The sequence below is a fragment of the Eretmochelys imbricata genome, chromosome 21 (genome assembly GCF_965152235.1).
Source record: "Eretmochelys imbricata isolate rEreImb1 chromosome 21, rEreImb1.hap1, whole genome shotgun sequence".
Taxonomy (NCBI): domain Eukaryota; kingdom Metazoa; phylum Chordata; order Testudines; family Cheloniidae; genus Eretmochelys; species Eretmochelys imbricata.
In genome coordinates, this window is record NC_135592.1 from 17,953,996 (window position 1) to 17,967,054 (window position 13,059).

The 13,059-nt window shown below is 55.6% G+C and overlaps 1 protein-coding gene across 1 annotated transcript in view; it reads right to left on the reverse strand.

Moving 5' to 3' along the window:
* Nucleotides 1-2,304, reverse strand: part of SHISA4 (shisa family member 4) — a 43,899-nt gene extending 41,595 nt beyond the window's left edge. The window contains exon 1 of the mRNA XM_077839475.1: nucleotides 2,226-2,304. Within this exon, the coding sequence (XP_077695601.1) occupies nucleotides 2,226-2,298 (73 nt within the window). The 5' untranslated portion in view covers nucleotides 2,299-2,304. The remainder of the gene's footprint in view (nucleotides 1-2,225) is intronic.
* Nucleotides 2,305-13,059: the final 10,755 nt, after the last annotated feature.

Consider the following 13,059-nt stretch of genomic DNA (forward strand, 5'->3'; position numbering starts at 1 on the left):
ACATCTGGTCACCCTAGATCCAGCTCCTCCAGCTGCCGGGGGAGAATGAGCTCCACTGGCTGCTGGGGGAGGGCAGGAGAGCCAGCTCCACCAGTCCCACTGCTGCGGTGGGGAGAACCAGGTCCTCTGGGGACACGGTGGGAAGAGCCAGCTCCTCCGGCTGCGGGGAGGGAAGAGCCAGCTCCTCCAGCTGTGCGGGACACAGAAAGTCCCCCTCCAAAAGGGCCAAATTTTTATTCCTGTGCACACCCCTGTATGTAACTGTTTTCTTACTGTAAGTCATACCGGCTGTTTACAGAAGTCGAGGCAGAATCCAGCGCTAAACTGAAGATTTATTTTATACTGAAATTGGGGTACAAGATCTTCCCTATATGGGAGGATTAGTCATTGCTCCCACCTCCCCTCCTGTGATTAATGGGACAGTCTGTTCCCTGTGCTGTGCCTCAGTGGGCAGCATGGCTGGGCTGGGTCCACAACACCCAGACTGGGGTGGCTGGTGTCTACAGGATCTCTGAATCCACAGATAAATACACAGCCTCATGGTGATGCTAGGGACAGTTCCCCTTAGGAAGCACCAGTTCTGGCACCTTTGGGAGCTCCACACCCAGTCCCATGCTCCCTGTTATCTCAGCACCCCACACATGCTCCCCCCTTGCACCCATCCCCATATTCCCGTTATCGCAGCACCCAACACACTCCCCCCTGCACCCAGGCCCACATTCCCCCCCACACACCCCCAGCCCCACGTTACCTCAGCACCACCCTCGCTCCCCACGCACCCAGCCCCATGTTCCCCCGTTACCTGAGCACCCCACACATGCTCCCCCCCACACCCAGCCCCATGCTTCCCCGTTACCACAGCACCCCCCACACACCACAGGGTGATTACAGTTTTTTGAGGCCCTGGGCCAGAGCAAGTGGGGGCCCTCCCCACCCCTTCCACCTGCAGTCCCCCCCCCCGCACTCCTGCCAGGGAAATGGGGTCGAGGCATGCCCCGTCCTACCCAGCGCTCCTGGTTCAGGGCGTAGGGGCACCCATTTTGCCAGGGCCCCCCAATTGGCCAGGGCCCCTGGGCATAGACCCTGTTAGCCCACTGGCTAATCCACCACTGCTACTCACTCCTCCCCACACCCAGCCCCATGATCCCCCGTTACCTCAGCACCCCCCACGCTCCCCACCCCCGCACCCAATTTACCTCAGCACCCCCAGAGGCTCCCCCTGCACTCAGCCCCACACCCACCTCTGTTACTGCAGCATCCCCCACATGCTCTCTCCCCTGAACCCTGCTTCATGCCCCCCTGTTACCTCAGCACTCCCCACGCTCCCCCCATACCCAGCCCCATGATCCCCCGCTACCTCAGCGCCCCCCACGCTCCCCCCATACCCAGCCCCATGATCCCCCGCTACCTCAGCGCCCCCCACGCTCCCCCCATACCCAGCCCCATGATCCCCCGCTACCTCAGCGCCCCCCACGCTCCCCCCATACCCAGCCCCATGATCCCCCGCTACCTCAGCGCCCCCCACGCTCCCCCCATACCCAGTCCCATGATCCCCCGCTACCTCAGCGCCCCCCACGCTCCCCCCATACTCAGCCCCATGATCCCCCGCTACCTCAGCGCCCCCCACGCTGCCCCCATACTCAGCCCCATGATCCCCCACTACCTCAGCGCCCCCCACGCTCCCCCCATACTCAGCCCCATGATTCCCCGCTACCTCAGCGCCCCCCACGCTCCCCCCATACTCAGCCCCATGATCCCCCGCTACCTCAGCGCCCCCCACGCTCCCCCCATACTCAGCCCCATGATCCCCCGCTACCTCAGCGCCCCCCACGCTCCCCCCATACTCAGCCCCATGATCCCCCGCTACCTCAGCGCCCCCCACGCTCCCCCCATACTCAGCCCCATGATTCCCCGCTACCTCAGCGCCCCCACGCTCCCCCCATACCCAGCCCCATGATTCCCCGCTACCTCAGCGCCCCCCACGCTCCCCCCATACTCAGCCCCATGATCCCCCGCTACCTCAGCGCCCCCCACGCTCCCCCCATACTCAGCCCCATGATTCCCCGCTACCTCAGCGCCCCCCACGCTCCCCCCATACTCAGCCCCATGATCGCCCGCTACCTCAGCGCCCCCCACGCTCCCTGCACACAGCCCAGAACTCTCCCTCCTGCTGTCTCCCCCACCCCACGCTCTGAGTTCGCCCCACGCCCAGCCCAGGCTCTTACCCAGAGAGGCGGTCAGGCTGAGGAGCACCATGGCCAGCAGGGGCCCGGCGGTTCGGGGGACCCCACTCCCCATCCTCCTGCCGCCCCGCTGGAAGCCCCAGGAGGCCGGTGGTGCCCAGGGCCTCGGCGGCCAGGCGGAGCGATCCGCCCCGGGCCCGGCAGCTCCCTCCTCCCGGGGCTGCTTAACCCAGCCCCTGCTGCAGGGCTGCGGGAGCCGGGTCCAGTCCGGAGTCAGACCCCGAACAAAGCGAGCTGTCGCTGTCAGTGCGTGTGTGCCCGTGCCCAGTGTGTCTCCCCTATTGTGTGCTTGCGTGCCCCTAATGTGTGTGTGCCCAGTGTGTCTCCCCCCGTGTGTGTGCGTGCCTAGCGTGTGTCCCCCAGTGTGTGTGTGCCCCTAATGTGTGTGTGTGTGTGCCCAGTGTGTCTCCCACAGTGTGTGTGTGTGTGTCCCGTGTGTCTCCCCCCATGTGTGTGTGCGTGCCTAGCGTGTGTCCCCCAGTGTGTGTGTGCCCCTAATGTGTGTGTGTGTGTGTGTGCCCCTAATGTGTGTGTGAGCCCCTAGTGTGTGCATGCATGCCTAGCGTGTGTCCCCCCAGTGTATGTGTGTGTGTGTGCCCAGTGTGTCTCCCCCCGTGTGTGTGCGTGCCTAGCGTGTGTCCCCCAGTGTGTGTGTGCCCCTAATGTGTGTGTGTGTGCCCAGTGTGTCTCCCACAGTGTGTGTGTGTGTGTCCCGTGTGTCTCCCCCCCCGTGTGTGTGCGTGCCTAGCGTGTGTCCCCCAGTGTGTGTGTGCCCCTAATGTGTGTGTGTGTGTGCCCAGTGTGTCTCCCACAGTGTGTGTGTGTGTGTGTGTCCCGTGTGTCTCCCCCCCGTGTGTGTGCGTGCCTAGCGTGTGTCCCCGCAGTGTGTGTGTGTGTGTGTGTGCCCCTAGTGTGTGCATGCGTGCCTAGCGTGTGTCCCCCTAATGTGTGTGTGGGGGTCCCTAGTGTGTGTGTGCGTGGCTAGCATATGTCCCCCAAGTGTGTGTGTGTGCCCCTAATGTGTGTGTGTGTTCCCAGTGTGTCTCCCCTAGTGTGTGTGTGTGCCTAGTGTGTGTCCCCCAGTGTCTGTGTGTGTGCCCAGTGTGTCTCCCCAGTGTGTGTGTGTGAGCCCCTAGTGTGTGTGTGCATGCCTAGTGAGTGTCCCCCCAGTGTGTGTGTATGAGTGTGTGTGTGTGTCCAGTGTCTCCCCAGTGTGTGTGCCCAGTGTGTCTCCCCAGTGTGTCTCCCCAGTGTGTGTGTGAGCCCCCAGTGTGTCTCTCCCAGTGTGTGTGTCCCCCCAGTCTGTGTGTGATCCCCTAGAGTGTGTCCGTGTGTCCAGTGTGTCTCCCCAGTATGTGCGCGTGTCCCCAGTATGTCTCCCCTAGTGTGTGGGCCCAGTGTGTCTCCCTTAGTGTGTGTGTCCCCCCACTGTCTGTGTGTTTTAGCCCAGTGGGTGAGTGCACCCCCACTGTGTGTGTGTGTGTGTGTGTGTGCCCAGTGTGTCTCCCCCAGTGTATGTGTGTGTGCCTAATGTGTGCGTGTCTGCCTCCAGTGTGTGTAGCCTGTAGCGGTGCATGGGATTCTTCCATCCTAAATGCAGGACTCTGCACTTGTCCTTGTTGAACCTCATCAGATTTCTTTTGGCCCAATCCTCTAATATGTCTAGGTCACTCTGGACCCCTATCCCTACACTCCAGAATATCTACCTGTGATGGGTTGGATCACAGAAACCCCCTTGGGGCTGCCAACTGATGTGCCAAGACTACTTCTGCCCCTACCTTCCCTGCCAGCTTGGGACTCCAGAACCCTGCCTGGTTGTGCCAGACATGCTTGCCGGCTACAAACACAGACCCAGGTCTGAACCACGTCCCACAAACTGCAGGCTTAACGGAAAGCTGGTTAAGAAGTGTTCCTGTCTCTCTCACTCATATGCCCAGCTCCCAGTGGGGTCCAAGCCCTAAATAAATCTGTTTTACCTTGTATAAAGCTTATACAGGGTAAACTCATAAATTGTTCGCCCTCTATAACACTGAAAGAGAGATATGCACAGCTGTTTGCCCCCCGCCCCCTGAGGTACATACTCTGGGTTAATTAATAAGGAAAAAGTGATTTTATTAAATACAGAAAGTAGGATTTAAGTGGTTCCAGGTGATAACAGACAACAAAGTGAATTACCAGTTATGTCATATATACATTCATGAGCATATTCCCATAAAGCATTATGGGATGCAACGTCACACTACCTCTCCCCCCACCTTACTGTCATCCATTAACTTGCTGAGGGTGCAATTCATCCTATCATCCAGGTCATTAATGAGATGTTGAACAAAACCAGCCCCAGGATAGACCCCTGTGGCACTCCGCTTGATACCAGCTGCCAACTAGACATTGAGCCGTTGATCACTGCCCGTTGAACCTGATGATCTAGCCAGCTTTCTATCCACCTGATAGTTCATTCATCCAGCCCATACTTTTTTAACTTGCTGGCAAGAATACTGTGGGAGACTGTATCATAAGCTTTTCTGAAGTCAAGGTATATCTCATCCACTGCTTTCCCCATATCCACAGAGCCAGTTATCTCATCACAGAAGGCAATCAGGTTGGTCAGGCATGACTTGCCCTTGGTGAATCCATGTTGACTGTTCCTGATCACCTTCATCTCCTCCAAGTGCTTCAAAATGGATTCCTTGAGGACCTGCTCCATGATTTTTCCAGGGACTGAGGCGAGGCTGGATTCTCCTTCTTACCTGAGTTCCCCGGATTCTCCTTCTTCCCTCTTCTAAGATGGGCACTATAATTGTCTTTTTCCAAACTTATGGGACCTCCCCTAATTGCCAACAGTTTTCAAAGATAATGGCCAATGGCTCTGCAATCACATCAGCCAACTCCCTCAGCACCCTCAGATGGATTAGATCCAGACTCATGGACGTGTGCATGTCCAGCTTTTCTAAATAGTCCTAAACCTGTTCTTTCACCACTGAGGGCCGCTCACTTCCTCCCCATACTGTGCAGCCCAGCGGTCTGTGAAGACCGAGACAAAAAAAGCGCTGAGTACCTCAGCTTTTTCCACATCATCTGTTACTAGGTTGCCTCCCCCATTCATTAAGGGCCCCACACTTTCCCTGACCTTCTTGTTGCTAACATACCTATAGAAACCCTTCTTGGTACCCTTCACATCCCTTGCTAGCTGCAACTCCAAGTGTGATTTGGCCTTCCTGATTACACCCCTGCATGCTCGAGCAATATTTTTATACTTCTCCTGAGTCATCTGTCCAAATTTCCACTTCTTGTAAGCTTCCTTTTTGAGATTAAGCTCACTGAAGATTTCTCTGTTTAGCCAAGCTGGTTGCCTGCCATATTTGCTATTCTTTCTGCACATCGGGATGGTTTGTTCCTGCACCCTCAATAAGGCTTTAAAATACAGCCAACTCTCCTGGACTCCTTTCCCCCTCATATTAGTGCCCCAGGGAACCCTGCCTATCAGTTCCATGAGGGAGTCAAAGTCTGCTTTTCTGAAGTCCAGGGTCTGTATTCTGCTGCTCTCCTTTCTTCCTTATATCAGGATCCTGAACTTGACCATCTCATGGCCACTGCTGCCCAGGTTGCCACCCACTTCTACTTCCCCACCAATTCTTCCCTGTTAACACATGCACAGATGCTGCTGCTGCAGGAAGGGTGGGGGTGGGGAGAATGGGAATGGTAGCAGAGTAACACCTGCAGAACCCACTGTTGGGGAGGGATGGTAGCAGAGTGACATTCATACAGAGCCTTCTGCTGTGCAGGTAGTAGACGGGGCCCACACAGGGCCACTTACAGAGGAGAGGCATCAGCGGCTGGGATATTCCTTTTCCTCTGCCCCTCCAGCTGCCTGAAAGAATGTGCACCAGACCCCCAGGGTCTCCTGCTCCCCCTGGTTTGCTGTAGTGCCAGGAACAATCAGTTGCACACATACAAAATGGGAAATGGCTGCTTAGCAAGGAGTGCTGTGGAAAAAGATCTGGGGGTCTAGTGGATTACAAACTAAATATGAGTCAACAGTGTAACGCTGTTACAAAATGAGCAAATATCATTCTGGGTTGTATTAGCAGGAGTATTGTAAGCAAGACACGAGAAGTAATTCTTCCGCTCTACTCCACGCTGATTAGGCCTCATCTGGAGTATTGTGTCCAGTTCCGGGCACCACATTTCAGGAAAGATGTGGGCAAATTGGAGAAAGTCCAGAGAAGAGCAACAAAAATGATTAAAGGTTTAGAAAACATGACTTGTGAGGGAAGATTGAAAAAATTGGGTTTGTTTAGTCTGGAAAAGAGAAGACTGAGAGGGGACATGAGAACAGTTTTCAAGTATATAAAAGGTTGTTACAAGGAGGAGGGGAAAAAATTGTTCTTCTTAACCTGAGGATAGGACAAGGAGCAATGGGCTTAAATTGCAGCAAGGGCGGTTAAGGCTGGACATTAGGAAAAACTTCCTAACTGTCAGGGTGGTTAAGCACTGGAATAAATTGCCTAGGGAGGCTGTGGAATCTCTATTATTGGGGATTTTTAAGAGCAGGTTGGACAAACACCTGTCAGGGATGGGTTAGATAATACTTAGCCCTGCCTTGAGTGCAGGGGACTGGACTAGATCACCTCTCGACATCCCTTCCAGTTCTATGATTCTATGAATATGTGGCTGACACACCGTTCTCCCTTCCTTCACTGCATATGACCACACCACTACCACCAACATGAGCCAGTGTTTGGATGAGATCAGCTCATGGATGTAGGGTTGCCAGGTGTCCAGTTTTTGACCGGAACATCCAGTCAAAAAGGGAAACCGGCAGAGTCCAGTCAGCTACACTAAAAGTCCAGTTACATGCAGTAACTGGCCGCCACTACCGGCGCCAGCCAGGGAGGGGACCCTGTCTGTCCCCACCCCGCTGTGCCCTGATTCCCCCACCTCTCGCTCCAGGGACAGACCCCCGCCCCTCACCGTGCCTCGATTTCCCGACCTCTCGCCCCGGGGACAGACCCCCTACCCCTTGCCGTGCCTCGATTTCTCCACCTCTCGCACGGGGGATGGACCCCCGCCCCTTGCCGTGCCCCAATTCCCCTGCCTCGCGCCCCAGGGATGGACCCCCGCCCCTCACTGTGCCCCGATTTCCCCACCCCACCCCTCGCTTCGGGGACTGACCCCTGCTGTGTCCTGCTGTGCCCCAGCAGGTGGGCAGGCTCCGCATCAACTCCTCCCAGCCTGGCTCTGCAGGGGACAGGTGAGTCCCATGGGACAATGGGATTGAGAAACCTGCCTCATGTGACACTGGACCTGCCCCATGAGGCATTGCAACCCTTTGCAAAGCACCCTGCAATAGTCTCCCGCAGTGCACTGCTCTCTGTCTCGATGCAAGGGCTACTAGTGTGGACAGGCTCTGCCGATACAAGGAGCATTGTGTGGACATGCAACAGAGGTTTAATTGAAGCCGTTGCTGTATGTCTGCATAACTTTTGTCAACAAAACTCTGTAGTGTAGAGAAGGCCTATATTATGGCAAACTCCTCACAGGTGCCTATGCTGGGTGCTGTGAAAGGGAGCAGTGTTGGGCTGTTTATACAGACCCAGCACTGTTCCTGCACAGTGGGGATTCCTCCAGGGGACACTGCAGCCCCTGTACATCGCTGGAGAAGAGAAGAAGAGCTGCAGCTAGGGCTGGACTCTGGCCCAGAAAGCTGAAGGACTGTGGACAGTAACACTGTGAATTGATGGATAAGACTGGAGATCTATGTTTTCTTCCTGGTTCTGTGGGCAAGCCACTTTACCCCTCTGAGCTTCAGTTACCTCTTTGTAAAATGAGGGATTATAGTTCCCTGCCTCATAAGGGTGCTGTGATGCCTCCCTAAATAAGGTTTGGGAAGTGCACAGTACTGCTAGACCAGTCAGTGGTGGTGAGGCAATGGTGAGAAGTGCCATGGAAATGTCAAGAAGTCAGAGGTGAGTTCCGGTTCAGCCCCCCAACTCCTGTTATACTTATAAGCAGAACACGGGATCTTTATGGGGGAGAAGGCAGCACGCCGCATTTATTGAGAATACAACAGTTAGCATATGCTTTTCAATCATACAGACACACACCATGCACACAGTCCTGCCAGTCGATGTTTATAGTTACCAGTCCAGAGTCTGGATCAATCTAGTGGCCAGCCAGATTGGTCACAGAGGGGAGCAGGGCTCTGTCGGTCGCAATCTGATGCTCCTGGAGTGTGGCAAGATGAACCCAAAGTTCCATGGCCAAGCACCCTCTTCTTATAGTCTTTTTTCTCTGTTGAAGTCTATGGATTTTGCTGTGTCAGTTTGTGACCGGTTACTTCTTAATATTTCCTCTTGTTTTTTCCTCCCCCCCCCCCCAGATGTTCTGGTTTAACTTGGATTTAAACTTGGAGAGTGGTCAGTTTGGACGAGCTATTACCAGCAGGAGAGTGAGTCTGTGTGTGTATGGGGGTGGGTTTTTGGAGGGGGGTGAGGGAGTGAGAGAACCTGGATTTGTGCAAGAAATGGCCTAACTTCATTATCATGCACATTGTGTAAAGAGTTGTCACTTTGGATGGGCTATCACCAGCAGGAGAGTGAATTTGTGTGTGGGGGTGGAGGGTGAGAAAACCTGGATTTGTGCTGGAAATGGCCTAACCTGACGATTACTTTAGATAAGATATTACCAGCAGGACAGTGGGGTGGGAGGAGGTATTGTTTCATATTCTCTGTGTATATATAAAGTCTGCTGCAGTTTCCACGGTATGTATCTGATGAAGTGAGCTGTAGCTCACGAAAGCTCATGCTCAAATAAATTGGTTAGTCTCTAAGGTGCCACAAGTACTCCTTTTCTTTTTGCGAATACAGACTAACACGGCTGTTACTCTGAAACCTTCTTAATTGGTGTATCTTTTGATGTAAACATTCCAATACACCTCCGAGAGGGTCATCTTGTCCTGGTTCCAATTTAATCAATTGTCCTGTCTTTAGGGGTGCCAGCCTTCACCTCAGGGTCGTCAATCTGCCCTTCCTTCATTATGAATGCGCGTTGATGGTTCTCTGGTGTCGTTAAGTCTCTTCACTCCTTCTTCCTTGACCATCTGGCTATAACAACGGCCTTTACACCTTATCTTTTCCTGACACATACATTCCTCATTCACACAAACAGTCTTTCATGAGACCTTTGAGAATACAAACAGTGTCAGTTTATTTTGAGCAAAAGACATTGTAAATTAAGCCTTCCTCTAATCTCCTTAACGTAGACACAACACAAGATCCTGTCTCTTACTTACTAAACCTTAAAACAAAGAAATGTATATTTAACTTGAATGCCTAATTTGTAATACATATAGGAAACTATAGTAGACATTATAACTTATCCTAAAACAAAAGGGTAAAGCATAATCAGTCATAAGGATTGTTCTGGTCTGTCCCTGCCTTAACATCAGTACAAGCACTGGCAGTCTGTCAGATGCATTTCTACCAGTGTCCCAGAGGGTCATTCCTTTCTGCTATTCAAAAAGGGTGGCTGGCAGGATGAAATCAAATCATACATTAATTCTCATAGTACAATTATAAAATCCTGCTCCTACACTCCCAGCCCAGGGCCCCATCTCCCATGCAAATGAGCCATGCTTTCTTGAAGGAACAATGGGTCAGGACTCTCTCTACAGTTACAGAACTTTTCACCACGCGGAATAACTCTGCAGGTTACAGTACAACAGTGTTTGCACCATGTGGAGTACAGTGCAGTTTGTAGTGTAATGGGGAGGTTGCACCATGCTGAGTAACACTGTATCTTAAAGTTTAGCAGGGGTTGCACAATGTGGAGTAACACCACAGCTTAGGTATAATGGGATTTGCACCATGCAGGGTAACACAGCAACTTACAGTGTAATGGGGTTTGCATCACACAGGGTACCATTGCAGCCTACAGGGGCGGCGAGTTGTATGGGCCCGTGGTGCCTGGGCTTCAGCAATATTCAGGGCCCGGGGGCCAGGCTCCACCAACGTTTGGGGCCAGGTCTCTCCCCCGGTCCCACCTGCCGCCCCCACGCATCTCCTCCAAGTGTCCCCTGGCCCCCACTTGCTGCCCTCATGCACCTTCCCCGGGTCCCAGAGCATTCCTGCCTCTCCCCTGCAGCTCCATGCTGACTCAGCTCTTCTGGCTCCCTGCATCAACTGTGCCCCCCCTCACTGGTGGCAGGGCAGGCTGCCCTTACCCTGCCCTTCCGCCTCGGACCCTTCCCTTTCCCGGCAGGATCCTCCACCAGCACAGGGGACCCCCCCACCCGCAGTCACCGCTCCTGCCCTACCGTGGGCAAGGGGCAGCCCTATCCCTCACCCCCATTGAGGCTACAGTGAGGGGCAGCAGCAGGGGAGGAGGGGCATATGTGATGGCAGTCCCCCCCGGCACCCACCACAGGGGAGGCAAGAGGGCTTCCTGGACCTGAGAGGGGCCCTAGAGGCAAGTGTAGTGACAGTCGTGTGAGGTGAGTGTGCTGCCGGGGGGAGAAAGGGGGGTCCCTCCCCCAGAGCTCACTGCTGCCAGCGGGGAGAGGGCTGGGGGAAGTCCTCCTCTCTGGCCCCAGCCCTGGGGGCAGCCTGCCTGCACCTCAAACTCCTCAGCCCTGCCCCACTCCAGAGCCCGCACCCCCAGCCAGAGCCCTCACCCCCCCAGCACCCCAACCCTCTGCCCTAGTCCTGAGCCTCTCCCACACCCCAAACTCCTCATCCCTGGCCCCAGCCACAGCCCTCATCCCCCCGCACCCTAACCCTCTGCCCCAGCCCTGAGCCCCCTCCTGCATCATGAACCCCCCAGCCCCCACTGCAACCCTCTGCCCCAGCCCTGAACCCCCTCCCACACCCCAACCCCTCATCCCTGCACTCCCTCCCACCTCCCTCCCAGAGCTTGCACCCTCTCCCATCCCCAAACTTCCTCTCAGAGCCTGCACTCCTCACCCCCTCCTACATCCCCAGCCCAGAGCCTGCACCCAAACTCCATCCCAGAGCCTGCACCCCCACCTCCTGCCCCAGCTTGGAGCCTGCACCCAGCACGCAAACTCCATCACTAAGCCTGCACTGCAGACCCCCTTCCCTACCCAAACTCCCTCCCAGAGCCCAGCCTCTCACCCCTTTTGCACCCAAACTCCCTCCCAGAGCCTGCACCCCTCCTGCACCCCAATCCCCAGCCCAGGGCCTGCACCCCAGACCTCCCCCCACCCAAACTCCCTCCCAGAGCCTTAGGCAGGTGGGGGTCGGAGTTTGGGGGGGGCTTCTGGGCACCACCAAAATTTCTACAAACCTGCCACCCCTAACAGCTTACAGTTTAATAGTGTTTAGAACACATTTTGAGGGGGAGAGTAACATTGCATCTTACACTCTAAACGCATTTGCACCAGGCACAGGTAACACTGATGCTTCCAATGTAACAGGGAACTGGTTACATTGGAAGCACCAGTTACACTGTACACTGGTTACAACTGGTGCTTCCACATGAGAGAGGGGTAACAGAGGACGGAAGAATCCCAGGCACCGCTACAGGCTGGGGACCGACTGCTAAGCAACAGTTCTGCAGAAAAGGACCTGGGGATTACAGTGGATGAGAAGCTGGATATGAGTCTGCAGTGTACTCTTGTTGCCAAGAAGGCCAATGGCATATTGGGCTGCATTCGTTGGAGCATTGCCAGCAGATTATTCCCCTCTATTCGGCACTGGTGAGGCCACACCAGGAGTACTGAGTCCAGTTTTGGTCCCCCCACTGCAGAAGGGATGTGGACAAATTGGAGAGAGTCCAGTGGAGGGCAATGAAAATGATCAGGGGGCTGGGACACATGGCTTACAAGGAGAGGCGGAGGGAACTGGGCTTATTTAGTCTGCAGAAGGGAAGAGTGAGGGGGGATTTGATAGCAGCCTTCAGCTACCTGAAGGGGGGTTCCAAAGAGGATGGAGCTCGGCTGTTCTCAGTGGTGGCAGATGACAGAACGAGAAGCAATGGTCTCATGTTGCAGTGAGGGAGGTCTAGGTTGGTTATTAGGAAACACTGTTTCACTAGGAGGGTGGTGAAACACGGGAATGCATTACCTAGGGAGGTGGTGGAATCTCCTTCCTTAGAAGGTTTTAAGGCCTGGCTGGGATGATTTAGTTGGTGTTGGTCCTGCTTTGAGCAGGGGGTTGGACTAGATGACCTCCTGAGGTCCCTTCCCACCCTGATATTCTATGATTCTTTGATTCAGTTGACAGCGTTTGCAGCACATGGCGGGAAACACTTCAGCTTACACTGTACCACGACTGGCCGGGGCCGGGGCCGGGGCCGGGGCGGGATGGGACGAAACGGCCCGCACGGTGCGAGGGCCCGCGGCGGTTTACAGGGGGACGGGACAAGCGCATTGCACAGGCTGACGCTGCACCTGCGGCGTAACCGCACCAGGCCGCGGTCAGCGCAGCACACGGCCCGCGAGGCTTCGCCTCCCACGGGGCACCGCGGCAGCTGACTGCGTCGCGGGGCTCGGGGTCCAAAGCCCCCGTTTCAGCTGCCCACGGGCTCCCTCCCGCGGACGGCCAGTGTGCAGAGCGGGGGCATGTACCGCAGCCCCGCGGACGGCCAGTGTGCAGAGCGGGGGCATGTACCGCAGCCCCGCGCCGCTGGCAAGGCTCCCGCTCCGCGCCCGAGCGACCCCCGCACCGGAAACCCCGCGCCGCAGACCCCCGCCGCGCGGCCAGAGCGCAGGGTTCCGTTGCTGGGTGACGAAGGGCGGGGTCTACGCGGGGTGACGTCACCAGCGTGCGCCGGCGCCCAGAGCTGGCGGTTGGCGCGG